The sequence below is a fragment of the Suncus etruscus genome, chromosome 20 (assembly GCF_024139225.1).
Source record: "Suncus etruscus isolate mSunEtr1 chromosome 20, mSunEtr1.pri.cur, whole genome shotgun sequence".
Lineage (NCBI taxonomy): Eukaryota > Metazoa > Chordata > Mammalia > Eulipotyphla > Soricidae > Suncus > Suncus etruscus.
This window is the reverse complement of record NC_064867.1, coordinates 2,174,402-2,192,970: the sequence shown is the minus strand read 5'-3', so window position 1 is coordinate 2,192,970 and position 18,569 is coordinate 2,174,402. Positions and strand designations below refer to the sequence as shown.

General features: G+C 47.0%; 1 protein-coding gene across 9 annotated transcripts in view; it reads right to left on the bottom strand.

Moving 5' to 3' along the window:
• Window positions 1–18,569, bottom strand: part of SCN5A (sodium voltage-gated channel alpha subunit 5) — an 83,345-nt gene that overhangs the window by 30,207 nt on the left and 34,569 nt on the right. For 4 of the 9 annotated variants that reach the window (XM_049766365.1, XM_049766370.1, XM_049766367.1 and 1 more), the window contains exons 15-18: window positions 8,622–8,795; window positions 7,626–7,982; window positions 3,265–3,705; window positions 1,270–1,428 (exon numbers count right to left, since the gene is read on the bottom strand). In XM_049766365.1, coding sequence (XP_049622322.1) covers window positions 1,270–1,428; window positions 3,265–3,705; window positions 7,626–7,982; window positions 8,622–8,795 — 1,131 coding nt within the window. The remainder of the gene's footprint in view (window positions 1–1,269; window positions 1,429–3,264; window positions 3,706–7,625; window positions 7,983–8,621; window positions 8,796–18,569) is intronic. The other 5 variants (XM_049766366.1, XM_049766372.1, XM_049766371.1 and 2 more) reach the window with 2 other exon arrangements.

Here is an 18,569-nt window from a genome sequence, read left to right as displayed (position 1 = left end):
CCAGTGAGCCTGGCTTGTCCTGTTCGATTTTCCACAGCTCTCTGGGATCATCTCACCAACGGGGTAAGGACAGGGCTCTGGGTAGGAAGGGGAGAGGAGGCCTCACAGAGTTGGGTGCCCTGACCACCTCTTGCGGGGAGCTGCTGTGAGCTGGTGGCCTTCGTCCTCCTCCTTCTCCTACTTCATCTTTCCTGGGTGGCAGGGTGAAGGAGTGGGCCAGGGCCCTCTGCAGTTGAAATGAGAGAATCCCTTCTCCAGGAAATCTCCAGTCCTCTTGCCACCATGCACTAGTCCCAAGGAGGAAGGAAGGGACCAGATTCATAGTCCTCTTGGGGCAAGGGCTCCTTTGTCTCTGAGCTCCGCTGCTCCTCCTGTGGCATCTTTGAACATCCTGATTTCAGCTGTCAGATTATCAGGGCCAGTGGGACCTGCACTGCCAGGACAAGGACACCACTGCCCTGGGCCCCTAACTTGCTATGGCCTCATAGACTCCTGTGGCTACACCTAGGGGAAGGGCACGAGGTGGTGGAGAATTGTCCCTGAGTGAGGAGTAGGCCACACGCCTCTCTTCCTTGTGTCCTCGATCTCTGCTGCGCCACATGTAAAGGTTGTGCCCAGAAGCAGCAGAGCTGTGCCTGCGAACACCAGGCTGGCATCAGGCACAGAGGGAATGTCGGGGTCACACCCGGGAGCTTCTGCTGGTCAGGGAGGTAGAGTCCACCATTTTTGGTAGGGGCCTCAACCCAGCTCCTTCCCACAGAAGCCAGCAGTGAAGGTATCTGGTTTGCTTTTCACACAGACACTCCTGTTTTTTGTTTGTTTGTTTGTTTTGTTTTATTTTTTGTTTTTGGGCCACATCTGGTGGTGTTGGGTGGGGGGGGGGGTTCCTCTTGGGTCTGCTCTCAGAAGTTGCTCCTGGAAGGCTCAGGGGACCATATGGGATTCTGGGGATCAAACTCAGGTCTATCCTGGGTCAGCAGCATGCAAGGCAAATGCCCTACCGCCATGCTATCACTCCGGCCCCACTCCTGGGTTTTAAATGTTGTGGGCTGGGTGGGCCTCTCTTTTTAGGCCTCTGCTTTACCTCAGGAAGCAGTGGCTGGGGCCAGGTTATTCTCCCAGAAGTCCCCCTCGAAGGGAACCATTCATAGGACAAACACTGACGGACAAAACAGGAACACAGCACAGGAAGTTGGTGAGTAGTGCGGACACGAGCAGTTAGCCCTGCACCTGGGTTCCACCAGTGGCGGGCCCAAAGGTGGGGGTTACCTCACTGCACCCTGGGGCTGGGGGTTCCTCTGCCCGCTGCTGCCAGTCTGCCGGAGCCACGCTGGCCTCGGCCTCCGAGGAAGCTGTCTCGGACACTTGGCTCCAGGCCCTGTGCTCCAGGAGGGCCTTGGGGCAGTCGGATACAGGCTGGGATTCCTGCTGAAGAGACCCCAGGCTCGTGAGCAACCCATAAGGACTCCGGGCTTCAGGCACTGCCCAGGCCTCTGGGGCAGTGCCCCCTGCCCTTGACATGGGGCTGAACTCCCTGGAGATCACTCTCAGTGGCTAGAAGTATGAGGCCAGGAGGCTCCTGGGAGGTAGAGGCAAAGGGTCTAGAGCAGGGGTCTCAAACTCGAGGCCCGCGGGCCATTTGCGGCCCTCCATACAACATTTTGTGGCCCTGCCCTAGAGGAATCTTTTTTTGTTTTGTTTTGTTTTAGTTGTTTGGGTCACACCCCCCAATGTTCAAGGCTTACTACTGACTTTGCACTCAAGGATCACCCCTACTTTGTCTCCTGCGGCCCCCAGGTAAATTGAGTTTGAGACCCCTGGTCTAGAGCCAGACCAAGGTCCCTTCTAGCCTGGCATCATGTATCGCTCCCCCCACTTCCCCAACAGGGCATTTGGCCACAATGCCCATGCCAGTCCCTAGTAATGACTGCTCCACTCTGAGAGGACATGCTTGTCAACTCCATTATTCCCATGGCATCCTAGATCTCTCCCATCCATGTCCCTACCCCATACACACACACACACACACACACACACACACACACACACACACACACACACACACACACACACACGTCCCAGGGGGTCAGGAGCAGCAGGAAGTTAAGTGGAAGTTGTGGTCCTGGCAATGCCAACATGACTCCCCTTTTCCTGTGGACTGCGCCATTGCTCAGAGCTGGCCTCAGGGAGCAGGGCAGGCAGGAGACCACAGAAAAAGACTGCAAGTCAGGCATTATGGCCAATCTTGCCCCCTAATGGCCCAGAGGAAGAGGCCAGGATGGCCCCTGCTGCGTGAGAGCAGAACCTGAAGACCCAAAGAAAAATAATCTCAACCAGCTCTGGCCACAGGACACCCCAATACAGGGGGAAAGGTGGCAGGTGGGGGCTGGGGACAGAGGGGACGACTGATCCCAAGTGTTAAAAATAACAGGTTGGGAGATAAGATAGGCCTGTCTTTGACACCTGACATCTTAGGGCTGCTTATTTTTAAATCTCTGATCCAGCACTGGCCTGGGAGAAGAGGAGGGGGCGGTGTTGTGCTCTAGGACACCTCCATCCTCATCCAGATCTTCTGTTTCCTCAGTCTTGGAGGTGGCTGAGGAACAGGATAGGGCCAGAGACAAGAGACCAAGCCCAGCCTCAGACAGAGGAGGAACAACCTTGATATTTGTTTGTTTATTTGTTTGTTACTGGGCCACACCCGGTGGCCCTCAGGATTACTCCTGGCTTGGTGCTCAGAAATCGCCCCTGACAGGCTCGGGGGATCATATGGGATGCTGGGGATTGAACCAGAGTTGGTTCCAGGTTGTCAGCGTGCAAGGCAAATGCCCTACTGCTATGCTATCACTCTGGCCCCAACCTTGAGATTTCTTTTTTTTTGTTTGTTTGTTTTTTTGAGTCACACCTGGCAGCACTCAGGGGTTACTCCTGGCTCTTTGCTCAGAAATCGCTCCTGCAGGCTAGGGGACCATATAAGACGCCAGGATTCGAACCAATGACCTTCTACACATAAAAGGCAAATGCCTTACCTCCATGCTATCTCTCCGGCCCCCAACCTTGAGATTTCTAATCAGGCCCTGACTTCCCTTTCTACTGAGTCTCAGGGTGCATGGGTGACTGAGCACCTATTCCCCCCAAACTGCAGAGTGGATGTGGATGGATGTCAGGTCACCTGTCATTTCTCCAAACCACGGCGGTGGGGATGTTGGGTCTTCTGGGGAGCAGAGGCGGGCCCTGACAACCTGCAGTGGAGGGGGCAGTCACCTGTTTGCTGGTCTCCTCCTCCATGCTCAGGCTGTTCTCCTCATCTTCCTCTTGGTCATCTGTGTCTGACTCAGCCATGGCAATGGGCACACACACAGGCTCCGAGTCCCCAGGGGTGCCCTCGCCTGGCCGCTTTCCTTCCTCAAAACGTGTCTCCTTGCGGGCTGGCGGGGGTTTCTCCGGCTCTGGGGGTGGGGGGGAGCCGGAGGCAGCCATGCAGCTGGGGAGGCGGCCTCGAGGGGCAAGGGCCGCAGGCTTGGGGGGTCTGCGCTGTAGGAGCTGGCAGAAAAAGTCTCTGGCAGTCAGCTTGAGAAAGCGCAGGCCCCGCTGGATGCGGGCGAGGGCCAGCTGGAGGTTATTCATTTCTCCATCCTCATCAGGGGCCGTGAGGTTGTCTGCACTGAACGAGCTGAGCAGCAAGGCCAGGAAGAGGTTCAGGACCTGTGGGAAAACCGGTTCAGGCTCAGAAGGCAGGCACCCCTGCGTAGGTAGCTGCAGGGTGTGTTGGGGGTTCTCCTGGGGGGCAGAGGCGGAGAGTGAGAGGTATGGGCAAAACCCAGCACTATCAGCGGCAAACAGCTCTAAGAGCAAACCCGACGGGCCAGAGCGATGGTGCAGGGCATAAGGCCTTGCGCATGCTAACCTAGGATGGACCATCGTTCGATCCCCAGGTGTCCCACATGGTCTCCCAAGCCAGGGGCAATTTCTGAGCGTATAGACAGGAGTAACCCCTGAGCATCATGGGGTGTGGCCCCAAAACCAAAAAATAGAGCGAACCCAAGGCTCTGGTTCTTTATCATAAAGACTGGCCCTCTCCTCCTTATCATGGACTTGGTCTATGGAAAAATAAATTCTGGGCTTTGATGCCAAGAGTTCAGAGAGTCTGAGCCGAGGGCGTTCAAAGGCAGTTCTGTGCTTGGCTCAAGTTCAAGGAGAGAGAACCGTGGGTTCACTGGATCCCAGAGCCTGCAGATGGGACCTTGCTGCCTTGGGGGTCAGGGGACATGTGGAGCTGCAGCTGAACACAAAGTAGACTCGGTGTGACGATTATGGGTGAGAAGACTGAGCTTTGTCTTGAGCACTTGAGGGCTAGTAAGGTGCTCGGCTCCACCCGTGACTCAGGGGCTGAATCTTCTTTGCAGCCAATGGACATGGGGGTGCGGACATGGGGGTGCTAAGCAGAGAAGGGGGCAGTTGTAGGAAAGGAGACTAATTTCAGGGTCACTGAGGACAGTTGTACCCAGGTGTGCTCATGAGGGCACAGTGAGGCCAGAGAGCCGGTTGGAGAGAAGGGAGTGCAGATGGAGCCAGGGTTGGTCCATGAGACTGCAGGGACTAGGCCAAGGCCAGAAGGCACAGCATGTCTCAGTACCGACTGCAACTCTTTTTTGGGGTTCAAAGACCCTTGAAATTGGCCTTGCATGGTGCCCATCCTTTTTAGTTTGTTTTTGGGTCACACCCAGTGACGCTCCGGGGTTCCTCCTGGCTATGCACTCAGAAATCACTCCTGGCTCGGGGGACCATATAGGAGGCTGGGGATCGAACTGAGGTCCATCCTGGGTCAGCCGCATGCAAGGCAAATGCCCTACCGCTGTGTTAGCTCTCCAGCCCCAATGGTGCCCATCTTTTGATGGCCCTATCTGGTTAAACCATCCTGAAGAGCACATTTCCAGCTTCTGTTTCAGAAGCAGAACTGTTGCTGAGTGATGGGGTCCATTTCCTCATGGCTCAGGTTGCCTCATATGCTCCACCAGCCACTAAGCCAGACACCCAGTCTTACCAGCACCTGGAACTTGGGTTGCCCTTGCTGCCCTCTTTCCAGGGCCTTCACACCCCCAGAATGGAGTTGAGCAGAGAAAACTGGTGCCTGAAGGCAGGGGTGCGATTCTCATTGGAAATCCCCTGTGAAGCCTGATCAGGCTTCTTGTCACCCCCAAACAGAAGGCCAGACAGTAGTTCCTCAGATGTGTGGGCCTGATGGGGACGCTGTGGCTTTGATTGGAAACAGGAGGTGGAGGATGACAGTCACTGCCTGATCCTGTCTCCTTCCATGGGCATCTCTGGTGCGAGGGGTGGGGGAGACTAACAAGATATGAGTCCCAGCAGCTGTCCGCACTGACCTCTGCCCCAGCCCTGCTCCCTGTCTGCTTCTTGTCCTGGCCGCCCAACCGAGATCCTCCCCATAGCTCCCCCCATGCCTGGCCCCTGCCCTTGACCTCCAGGCACCTGGGGCCCGAGCAGAGGACAAGCAGGAGGGCAGCTGGGAAGCCTCGTCCACCCACACAGAGTGCTGGGGCCTCCCTTGTCGCTAGCTTCACAAGTTTTGGCTTCTTCCCGTGCTCTCCCCGTCAATCATGCGGCTGCTTCCCAGCCTCTGCCTGATTATCGCTTCCCCTTTCAATGGCAATCTTGTTCCACCCACACCCCAGCAGAGGCCCAGCTCCTGTGGCGGCCAGGAGGGGGGGCTGCGTGGGCTGCCTTCGTTCTCCCTTCTCCAGCAGCCTCTAATCTTCTCATCCCTGGGCAGATCGGTGGGGAAATCACAGGGCTGAGTGCAGGAGGGCAGCTTGGCTGGCCCTGGGATGACAGCAGAGAGCAGGGAGTGGGGAGTGGGAGCTGGTTTACCTGCTTCCTCCCTGCAGCTTCTTCCCTAGCTGCTACTGGCTCTGTGGTTCCCCAGCCTGACCACCAAGGCAGGTGCATGCTTGATTTCGCCTATATTTTCTTTGTCCTATTCTCTCCCATTGTTTCAGGTCAGCTCCAGACCCTCCTCTAAGAAGTCTTTTTTTATTTTTATTTATTTTTTTTTTTTGTGGCCACATTTAGTGGCAGTCAGGGGTTACTCTTGTTTCTGCATTCAGAAATCGCTCCTGGCAAGGCTCGGGAAACCATATGGGATGCCAGGGATCGAACCTGGGTCCGTTCCAGGTTGGCTGTGTGCAAGGCAAACATACTATCACTGTGCTATTGCTCCAATCCCTCTCTAGGAAGTCTTCCTGGACTTCTCCTTAATGACTCGAATCAATCTCAGATTGAGATTCATTTGAGGCATGTTTGATCTTGCCACCTCCCCACTCTCTCAAGTTTATAAGCAATGCCATGGCACAGTCACCTTTGTATGTCTTTGTATGTACAGCAACATCTGGCAAAGTATTTTTTGTTTAGTTTGCTGGCCACATCCCGCAGTAATCAGGCCTAACTCCTGGCTCTGTTCAGAGAAGCACTCCCGGTGGAGTACAAGAGATTAAATCTTGGTTGGTTGTATGCAAGGCAAGTGCCTTACTCAATGTACTATCTCTCTCATCACTGGAATGATATTTCACATGTAATAAAGTGCCCAGCAACATGCGTGCTAAGCTAAATTGAAAAATCACGGGGCCGAAGAGATAGCATGGAGGTAAAGCATTTGCCTTGCATGCAGAAGGTCGGTGGTCCCCCGAGCCCGCCAGGAGCAATTTCTGAGCATAGAGCCAGGAGTAACCCCTGAGTGCTGTCGAGTGTGACCCACAAACAAACAAACAAAATCACATGATAAATCATTGACAGTGAATGACTCGTGAAATAATGGGTAAATGAATACATAGAACACGAATACAAAATAAGCTAGTAATGCACAAACAGGCAACTGAACAGGTAAATGAAGAATGATACAACTAGATGATGGGCCCATGAATAAGTAAATAGTGAAATAATAAGTAAAGAGCTTAAGGAATAGATAGAAAGGAATAATGGATAAAAGGAATGAACAGGTTGAAAGATGGATGTGGGGGTAAATGAAGGAGTGGCAGGAAGATGAGTGGAATTATCCATGGGAGATGAATAGCTGAAAGGACAGGTGGGTGGGTGAATGGATCGATGAAGAGGTGGTGGGCATGGAAGAATGACTTGATGTGTAGTTGGGTGAACAGATGAATGGATTGGTGATGAGTGAATGGATGAACCAGGAAGCAAATTTGTAGATGGAGTTGGTGGATTTTGGGTAGGTAATCAGACACATGGAATGGAACTGGTAACTAAGTAGAGAAGAAGATGGAGAAGCAGTTAGTTGGAGCTTGGGGTGTATGTGTGTGGAGTGTACAAAAAGCCAAATAGAAAGATTTATGATTGAGTAGAGACATGAAAGAATGGGTAAGATGGTAAACATATAGATGAATGAGTAAGGGGTGCAAAAGTCGGTGACTACATGAATGAGTAAATATACAGAAGTAAATGTATGATTTGATGGATAGATGGCTGGGTTAATGAACGGACAGATGAATAGAAGGGTAAGTAAATGGACAGATGTATAACTGGATGGGTGAGTAGCTGGGCAAATACATTAGTGGGTAGGTGTGTATGTAGAGGCGGGATGGTCAACTCACCACCAGGTTGCCGATGACCATAACCAGTAAGAAGACTAGCAGGCACAGTGACTGCCCAGACACCTCCATGCAGTCCCACATGGTCTCTATCCACTCCCCACACAGGATGCGGAAGATGATGAGGAAGGCATGGAAGAAGTCTATCATATGCCAGCGCGGGGGCAGGTCTGTGTCGCTGATGCGGTAACTCAGCTCCGAGTAGTTCTTGCCGAAGAGCTGCATCCCCACCACAGCGAAGATGAACACGATGATGGCCAGCACCAGCGTCAGGTTCCCCAGCGCCCCCACTGAGTTCCCAATGATCTTGATGAGGGTGTTCAGGGTGGGCCAGGACTTGGCCAACTTAAAGACCCGCAGCTGAGGAGGGAGGAAGAGGAAGAATGTATCGAAGGTCTCTGGTTTCCACCATCTCCACTGATCTGCCCCACACCCGCTGCCATCCTCGTTCCCTGGATGACATGACACTGATTTTACCAAGAGTAGACAAGGTGGCTTTTCTCCTGCAGCCTGAGGGCAGCTTCAGAAGCTGCTCTCTGGCCCTATGCCAGCCTCCTATTTGCCCCGTTCTCACCACCTGACACAGAAAGTCCTTTTTGCAGATGCTTGTTTCTCACCTATCCATTGGACTGTCTCAAATCACCTCTAACTCCCCTGCTTCTTTCTGTTCAGTTACCACAGGGAAAGGATAAACCTCACATTTATGGAACATCTGCCCGGTAGCAGCCTTGTGTCCAGGATGGATGAACTCAAACGGTCACCAGGATCCAGAACGATCACCATACATCACAGAGCATGGCATAGTGACCCCATGGTTCTTTGGGGGGTGGATGCCTCCTATTCTGCCCATCCCTGTGCCCCTGACATCACCCACACTGGGTCTGATTCCTATGGGAACTTAGAAAAAGACTGTGGGGCGAAGGCCTCATGGACTGGAGCCCAAGGAACTGAGGATAGTCTGAGTATACACCCTCACCCCACCCCAGGGCCCGCAGGTACCAGGCGGAAAGAGCGCAGCACGGACAGGTTGCCCATTCGAGACAGGCCCAACTCCATGAGGCTCAGTGTGACTATGATGCTGTCGAAAATGTTCCAGCCCTGCTGGAAGTAGTAGTAGGGATCGAGGGCGATGATCTTGAAGGTCATCTCTGCGGTAAAGATGCCGGTGAAGACCTGGGGGGGGGGACACATAAAGGAAGTCCTACTTTGGCTTTGGAGAGGACCCTCTTGATGACATGGACCATACCTCCATATTGCAGGGTTCCCCTCCTGCACTTCCCAGGACCCAGGGTTTTTGGTGGGGCCTTCCTTGCTCGGCCATGGCCTGGCGCCTTGTGGGGGCCTCAGACATAATGCACCTTGATCTCAGCGGCCCACCAAGCCCAGGCAGGGCCGGCTCAGCAGAGCAACACAGTCAATGGAGTACTAGGGGCTGGGCTGCTGCACATGTACCCCCACATGTACCTTCACTCTACATTTATCACACACACAAATATACATGGCAACCCACATTCGCTCATGGCTCTCATGGCTTAGGGCCTCGGTCTCTGCTAATTTAATCAGCTTCATGTGATTGTGTCCCTATAGTCGTGCTATTATTAGCAGGTCACCGCTATCACCAAATTTCCAATCCAGAAGACAACACCTTATTTCATTATTACATTATTGGATATTTACCATATGTTTCATAACATAAGATGCAACTTCCTCCCCTCCTGCCCCCCCAACAGTGCATCTTATGAAGCGAATGACTCCTGGAGCTGAAGCCCGAGTGCAGGGGAGGAGAACATCTAAAAACTATGTGCATCCTATAGTCAGGTGCATCTCATAGAGCAAAAAATACAGTATTTGATTTTGTTTTTGTTTTGGGCCACATCCAGTGACACTCAGGGGTTCCTTCTGGCTATGTGCTCAGAAATCGCTCCTGGCTTTGGGGACCATATGGGACGCTGGGGGAATCGAACTGCAGTTCGTCCTAGGCTTGGGTGCGCAAGGCAGATGCCTTATGCCCTGAGCCACCACTCTGGCTCCCGTATTTGATTTGTATATGTCTTCCTTGGTAAAGCTGTCCTTTCATATTCTTTACTTAATCTTTTCTTAGGATGTGTGCTTCATTTTTGGGGTGTTTTTGTAAGTGCACTGCATATACTAAGGGTATAATTGCCTTTTGGGGTCTATTCTGTGGATTGCAACAATTTTCCTAGTTTGTCATTTACCTTGGCCATTGTGTGATTTTTAAATCATAGACATTTTACAGATGTAGAAAAGTCTAGACTACTCCAATGAGTACCTTTGCATCCATCACCAAACATTGCTAAATATTAACATTTTCCATCTTTCTTTCAGATCTTGTTTTATTTGCCCTTGCAAAATAATCACAAAATGCTAGCATTTGCTGTATGAGTGACACTTGACTAGTTGCTGTATTTATATAAAATTATTTAAGCTCATAGTCATCGGAGGAGTTATGTATTGTTGTTTTCATTTTAGAGAGGAAAACTGAGGGATAGAGGGCAGCCACTGGCCCTCAGCAGGGAGCCTTGCACTGTACTTCAATACTTCCTTTCTCCAATGAAAGCTTGACCGTGTGTCACCAGCAGCAAAACCACCCAGATTTCTTTTTTTTTTTTTTTTTTGGTTTTTGGGCCACACTCGGCGGTGCTCAGGGGTTACTCCTGGCTGTCTGCTCAGAAATAGCTCCTGGCAGGCATGGGGGACCATATGGGACACCGGGATTCGAACCAACCACCTTTGGTCCAGGATTGGCTGTTTGCAAGGCAAACGCCGCTGTGCTATCTCTCCGGGCCCACCACCCAGATTTCTATGCCCTACAAGATAATCACTCTCCTAAACCTAATGTTTATGGTCCCTTGTAAACATTTTTACAGTTTTATTTTTGGTTTCAAACCACACCTGACTGTGATCATAGATTACTCATGGATTTATACTCAGGAATCATGAATCACTCTTGGCTGGTTTCAGGGGACTATATGTAGTGCCAGGGATTAAACCTGGGTTGGCCACATTCAAGATAAGCGATCTACCAGCTGTACTATCTCTGCAGCATGTTTTTACAGTTTTCATATTTTTACAGTCTCATATTTTTCATATTTGTAATATTATATAAATGGGTCACAATGTATGCGTCCTTGCAATTTATGAGATCCTCACATATTGACACAGATATAAATATTATTCATTATGGGCCCGGAGAGATAGCACAGCGGCGTTTGCCTTGCAAGCAGCTGATCCAGGACCAAAGGTGGTTGGTTCAAATCCCGGTGTCCCACATGGTCCCCTGTGCCTGCCAGGAGCTATTTCTGAGCAGACAGCCAGGAGTAATCCCTGAGCACCGCCGGGTGTGACCCAAAAACAAAACAAAAAAAAAAAAAAAAAAATATTATTCATTATGTAGTTTTTCATTGTAGGAAGACCCCCACAAGTCACCTATTTTTCAATGGATGGATGGATTATTTCCATTCTAATTTTCTTTGATTACCATGGCTACAGAGAACTTGTTCCACACAGCTTCCTGTGTAGATATGTGAGACTGCTTAAGAAAACATGCATCTCTGAAATTATCTTATGAAGTAGGTGCTTCTGTGGTATATCAGATAATGTACAGTTGCTTCTGGAAAGGGTTGTACCGAATCTATAGTCTTAGAAATGTGAGTCACATTTTTCACATCCTTGCCAACACAAAAGGTTATTTTTGAATGTTTTATGGCTGAGAAACAGCATGTGAGTTACTTTTATTTGCACTAACTTGTGTGTTGCTTTACTTTATTTTATTTATTTTTGTTTTTTGGTCACACCCGGCAGCGCTCAGGGGTTACTCCTGGCTCTACCCTCAGAAATTGCTCCTGGCAGGCTCGGGGGACCATATGGGATGCCGGGATTCAAACCACCGTCATTCTGCATGCAAGGCGAATGCCCTACCTCCATGTTATCTCTCTGGCCCCTTGTGTGTTGCTTTTCCCTCCCTTTATCACCCTCTGAATCTTCTCTGATTTGCTTGTCATTCCCTTTGTTCATTGTTGTGGTTGTATTTTTTGTCACTGAGTTGTCCATCTTTCTTTCCTAAAGTGTAAGTGTCTGAATTTTATATCTTTCTTGTTTATTGACATACATTTCCATTATATGGTAGTTTGCTTATAGTATTCATTACTGGAAAGATAACAGAAAATTTAATATAAGTAAACTGATCAAACCTTTTTTTTGTTTTTGTTTTTTTGGGCTACACCCATTTGATGCTCAGGGGTTACTCCTGGCTAAGCGCACAGAAATTGTCCCTGGCTTGGGGGGACCATATGCAATGCCAGGGGATTGAACTGCGGTCCTTTCCTTGGCTAGCGCTTGCAAGGCAGATACCTTATCTCTAGCGCCACCTCGCCGGCCTCCAAACCGTTTTTTGGTATTAACTTTTTGCATTGTTGAAGAAAGTCATCCAACCTCATGATCTTAAATTCTTTTCTCATTTTCATTCAAAAATGTTTAAATTTTTGCCTAATCCCTATTGGGCATTAAATCTATTTTTATTTTAGAAACTAGGGACTATGGTATGGGGTAGCACTGTACATGAATTTTCTTCCATAAAAATAACCATTTCCCCCATATCATTTATTGAATAGCCTGTACTTTCCCAACAGACTTATGTGACCCCCGCATTTAATGCATTTCCTGTCTTAAATTCTCAATTCCACCGCAGGGACTCATTTTGTTACCATTGCACCATACTATGTTTTAATCATGGTGGCTTTATGTTATATTTTATTTCTACTTTACTTTGATGATTACACTGTTCTGCATCAATCTTAAAACTATCTAGTCAAGTCACATAAAAATGTACACAATTTTAATGAGTTAGAGAGCCAGTACATTGGGTAAGGCCCTTTCCTACCATGTGACTGACCTGGGTTCTAAGCCTAGCACTGCATACAGTGGCCCCAGTTGCACCAGGAGACATCCCTGTGTACAGCCAGGAGTAAGCCTAGAGCACCTCTGGGCATGTCCCTACTACAAAAAATTTTTTTGCACAACTTTGATTCAAATGACACTAAATTTCTTGATTAACTTGGGAAGAACTTACATGTCTATAATTGGGGGATTTTTACTTAGGACAATCATGTCTCTAATTTAAGTTTAGTTTTGTTCAATAATTTTTATCATTTTTCATATGTAGTTTATAAATATTTACATTTATTCCTAGATTTCACTGTTTTAATTGTCATGTGTACAATTATTCTATTTTTTTTTTTAAATTTCAGGGACCAAATCCAAAGTCTCATACATGCAAGGTAAGTGCTCTAAGGCAAAGCTACACCCCTGGCCTCCTCCAACTGATATTAATGGTCATTAGAAACACAGTTAATTCTCAGTAACTGAGTCTGTTACTACTAGCATTATTGGGATCAGAGAGATAGTACACTGGAAAGGTGCTGCAACTGACTTGGGTTTAATTCCTGGCATCTCAGATGGTCCCCTGAGTAATTCCCAAGTACAGAGCCAGGCATAATCAACCCCTAAGCATTACTGAGTGTGGCCCTAACACAAATGAACAACAACAAAACAACTACATTATTATACTCTCTTACAAATTAGTAATGAAAATATAAATTGAGACCTATTCTCCTTCCTTCTTTCTCTTTTCTTACCAGGCTGACAAAAACCTTCAATATAACTGGATTGGAAGCAGGAAAATGGACACAAAAGTTGAGTGCAGAAGATAGCCTAGAGCTCTGGGCGAGAAAATAGCACTTAGATGCACTGCCTGTCTCTGCCACTTACTGACTGAACCCTGAGCTAATTCATCCCACCATTCCATGCCTCTCTTCCCATCAGTCAAATAGGAGTAATGATGATACCATCTCCTAGTGGTGGTTAGAAAAAAATGAGGCCCTCTCTAGATCACTTGTGTTTGCTTCTCTTGGCAGGGAGGGAGACTGATGCCACTCCTCCTTCTGGCTAACTGGGCCAGAAGTTTTCACATAGGCCCAATGATGCAGAGCTGCTGTTTGGGCCCAACAGGGCTGAAGGTCATTAGGTACCCAATGGTACTGGCAAGGGTAGGGGGTGGCATATGGTACCAAGGATCAAATTAAAATCCTATGCCTGCAAGGGATGAACTCCTGACCCTCAGCTATCTCCCCAGCTTCATCAGTATATTTTTCTTGAATAGATGGGCTGTTATAGTTATCAATGATACTTACTATGTATTTTGTAGATCTTTATGCAAGGTTATTATTTTGCTAAAAGTTCTTATCACAGGGCCCGGAGTGATAGCACAGCAGTAGAACATTTGCCTTTCATGTGGCCAACCCCTGAGCACCATTGGGTGTGGCTTTAAAAACCAACCAACCAACCAATCAATCAATAAAGTTTTTTTTAAAAAAGTTCTTATCACAAAGAATTTAATTTTATATTGTGACTTTGCCATACCTAAGGGAAGACCCTACATATTTAAGTGGAATAAACTCAATTTGATCATTAGGAGTTTTTCTTTATCTTCATCTTAAAGTGATAGGTTTGTTTTTATTTTTGTTTGTTTTTGCATTTGGACCACGGCCAGTGATATTCGGGTGTTCCTCCTGGCTCTGCACTCAGGAATTACTCTGGCTGTGTGTGGGTACCATATGGAATGTTGGGGTCCCCAGGCAGATCGACTATAAGCAAGGCAAGTGCCCTATTCACTGTACTATCACTCTGGCCCTAACAATTTTCATTTTTTTTTCTTTATGCTTGATCTCTTTCTAGATACTTGCTTATTACTTGGTGCATTCATTCTCAACTTCTCTAAGAAAAACACTGCAGGCTATAAATTTCTCTTTGAGAGAGAGACAGGGAGAGAGAGAGAGGAGTATAGTATTTTAGTGGGATGGGGAGTATAGTGTTTAAGGCTTTTGTCTTACATGCTGGTTTGATCCCCAGCATCCCATAGGGTTCCTCGAGAACTGCCAGGAGTGACTTCTGAGTGCAGAGCCAGGAGTAACACATGAGCACGTACGGTCCAAAAATAGCAAAAATTTTTCCTTTTAGTATTGCTTTGACTGAAACTCATATTATTATTATTATTATTATTATTTTTCTATGATAGAACTTTTGTGAGTTCTACTATGACACATCTTCAATTACAAGTAAACCAGACGTACACTTTTTTTTTGGGGGGGTCACACCCAGCAGCGCTCAGGGGTTCCTCCTGGCTCTATGCTCAGAAATCGCTCCTGGCAGGCTCGGGGGAACCTTATGGGATGTCGGGATTCGAACCACCGACCTTCTGCATGCAAGGCGAATGCCCTACCTCCATGCTATCTCTCCAGCTCCCTTTTTTTAAAGGGCTGGGGATCACACTCAGGCCTCATGCATGTAAGATATGTATTTTGACTATTGGGCCTCATCCCAGGCCACAGCCTCTGCATAAAATCTTCTTGACTCACTGTCCTTGCTGAGAAGATTTCGAGTGAGATAAGAGTTGGGGGCTATTCTGTTTCCTGTGTTTTCCTTAATAGCTGGGTGCTAGGATCTGCGCATTCATTAACTCAAACTACTTGTTTCTCGCTCTTCAGATTCTTTATGTCCTTGCTAATCTTTTGTTAGCGTGACCCATCAATTATTGAGGGTGATTTCTTTCTTAGATGGTGGCCTCATTAAATTCATCTTATTGTTTGCTGTACATATTTAGAAACTATGTAATGAGGTGTGTGCATGCTTATTTAGACCTCAAATATTCCAGTGAATTGGTCCTTTTTAGCTGTGTGTTTTGAACCTCTTTGTCCTTCAGTAATATGTTTCACGTTAAAATTTATTTTGCTTGTTATTAACATTGCTCTATTAATTTTCTTCGTGGTGCTTGTCTGGCATAACCGTTCTGTTTCTTTTTTCTTTAATTCGTTTTGGAGACCTGGGGCCTTGCATTTAGAATGTCTCATACAATAGACATATTACTGAGTTTTATTTATTTTTTTTAGGGGGGGTGGGTCACACCTGGCAGTGCTCAGGGAGTCACTCCTGTCTTCACACTCAGAAATCGCTGTGGGCAGGCACGGGGGGACCATCAGGGATGCTGGGATTCGAACCACCGTTCTTCTGCATGCAAGGCAAATGCCCTACCTCCATGCTATCTCTTCGGCCTGAGTTTTATTTCTTTATGAAATTAATAATCTGTCTTGTCATTAGTAGCTTTAATTCATCTATTTATTATGATTCCCAATAATTTAGGCTTATGTCTAGAACTTAATTTGTCTTTTTGTTTATTTAATTTTTCTTTTCCTACTGAATTGAATTTCATAGTTTCCTTTTAAATTGTTTGACAAATAAGACATTCCATTTCTATTCTGTTAGTAGTTACCAAAAGATTTTAGTACTAAGCTTGCATTAATGAAGTGTTAAAATTCTAAATACATTCAACTCAAAGCCTACTTTTCATGTTTTTCCATGGTATTGCTGTCCATTATTTTAGTACTTTCTTTTTTATACCCTCAAATCAGCCATCGTTGTTATTACTATTTTATACAGCTAATGCCTGCTGATGCTTTGCCAATATTCTTACCCATTCCAGTGCCTACAATTCCTTCTCTAAATCTTTCCAGATCTTCTAGAACCATTTTACTTCTTCCTGAAGTACAATTTTTTTGTTGTCATTTCAGAGAGACAATCAGTGTTTTGAACTTTTAGGGTTTATTTCTTTATTGGTCTCTCAAGCAATGCTTAGAAAATTTGGAGCCACTTCCCCAAATACTCGGCTAGTAGACGAGCTAGTTCAATGTTAGTGCCCAGTGATGCTGGAGGCCACAGGGACATATTAGCAGTGTTTGAGTTTCTTTAAAAAAAAAAAGGGGGGGGGGTGGCGCAGCAGTAGCTCAGCGGTAGGGCGTTTGCCTTGCACGCAGCTGACCCAGGATGGACCTCGGTTTGATCTCCGGCGACCCATATGGTCCCTCCAAGCCAGGAGCGATTTCTGAACGCATAGCTAGGGGTAACCCCTGAGTGTCAATGGGTGTGGCCCCAAGACTAAAAAAAACATAGGGCCACCCTCAGAAGTGCTGCGAGGGAAACAAGGCATGCTACTGCTGGTGGTGTTGAGGGCACTAACATCAGCTGGTGCTAGGGGGCATGCGGTGCTGGGAAATTGAACTCAGGCCTCACACATGTCAGGCATGCACGAGGCATGTGCTCTACCACTTGTGCCATCTCTTTGGCGCTGTTGAATGTTCGTTCAGTATTATTTTCAGGGTAGAATGATTTTCAGGCCTTCAGACTGCTAGTGCTTCCTACTGGCATTTTGAGATTACTATTTGCTTCTCGTCTGGATTTTCATGGGCCTTGCTATCACCAATGGAGGCTCGTTAGCAGGCAATCTCTCTCCGTTTTTCAAAAGTTCAGCAGTTTTTATCATGAAATATCTAGAAATATTTACTTTTATTTTTCTCACACAGAACATATTGTAATTTTATAATCAATTATAGAATTATAATTATAATTCTCTCCATTCTTTCCTGGAATATCCTTTCAACCTCATTCCTTTCTGGAATGCTGATCAGTTGCATGCTTAATTTGAACTAATTCTTTCTCCATGACTTTTAAGCTTTATTTAATATTTTCTGTCTTCTCATCTTTCTGACTTTCGTACTGCATTCTGAGCTACTTTCTTAAACTTAATTAGGTTTTCTCCTAGTTGCTTATGCTATTTAATTAAATGTGCTGTTCAGTAGGTACACTGAGGTTTTACGCTCAGTGTTTCTATTTTGGGGGGAGGGAGGCGGGCATACCTAGCAGTGTTCAGAGGTTACTCGTGGCTCTGCACTCAGAAATCACACCTGGCAGACTTGGGGGACTGTATGGGATGCTGGGGATCAAACTCGGGTTGGCCATGTGCAAGACAAATGCCCTACCCACTGTGCTATTGTGCTGGCTCCAGTGTTTCTATTTTTCATTTCTAAAGATTTTATTTCATTCCTTTGCAAAGTTTAATTCTTTCTCTAACTTCATTCTTTTATGTCTTATTATCAACATTCTTTTCTTTTCTTTTGGTTTTTGGGTCACACCCAGCAGCACTCAGGGGTTACTCTTGGCTCTATGCTCAGAAATCGCTCCTGGCAGGCTTGGGGGGACCATATGAAATGCAGGGATTTGAACCACCGTCCTTCTGCATGCAAGGCAAATGCCCTGCCTCCATGCTATCTCTCTGGCCCCAGCATTCTTAATGTATTATCTCTATCAAACTATTATGTGGTACTTTTAAACAGATAAGCCTATGGGTGTCTATGTGAGTGTTTGTATGTATATGTGTGAATAACTAGGGATAAATGTATGTGTGCGCACTGACTCTTGCTCTTGGTGAAGGATTTCCTGGTATAATCTGTAATTTGGGGGAATCCAATTTACCTTGGTTAAAAACTTCCAGAGAAGAAAAAAGTCATGAAATTTGCTTATACATGAACGGATATGGAAAGTAGTATACTGAGAGAAATAAGTCAGAGGGAGAGGACTAGACAGAATGCTCTCACTGATTTGTAGGATATTTTAAAAAATGGTTGTATGGTTATAATAAATGATATAGAGATGAGAGCTGGAGAACCAGTCTGTGGTAGAAAGCTTATTACATATAGCAGGGGAGTGCAGTTAGGGCAGAGAAGGGACCACTATGACAGTGATAGTTAGAAATGATCATTTTGCACAAGAACTGGGTGTAAAAGAAGATAAAGTGACATCCATGATACCCCTTCAATAACAATATTGTAAACTAATGTCTTGAAGGAATAAAAAGGATGAGAGAGAGGCCAGAGAGGTGGTGCTAGAGGTAAGGCATCTGCCTTGCAAGCACTAGCCTAGGACTGACCCCGGTTTGATCCCAGCGTCCCATATGGTCCCCCCAAGCCAGGAGCGATTTCTGAGCCCATAGCCAGGAGTAACCTCTGAGTGTCAAACGGGTGTGGCCCAAAAAACAAACAA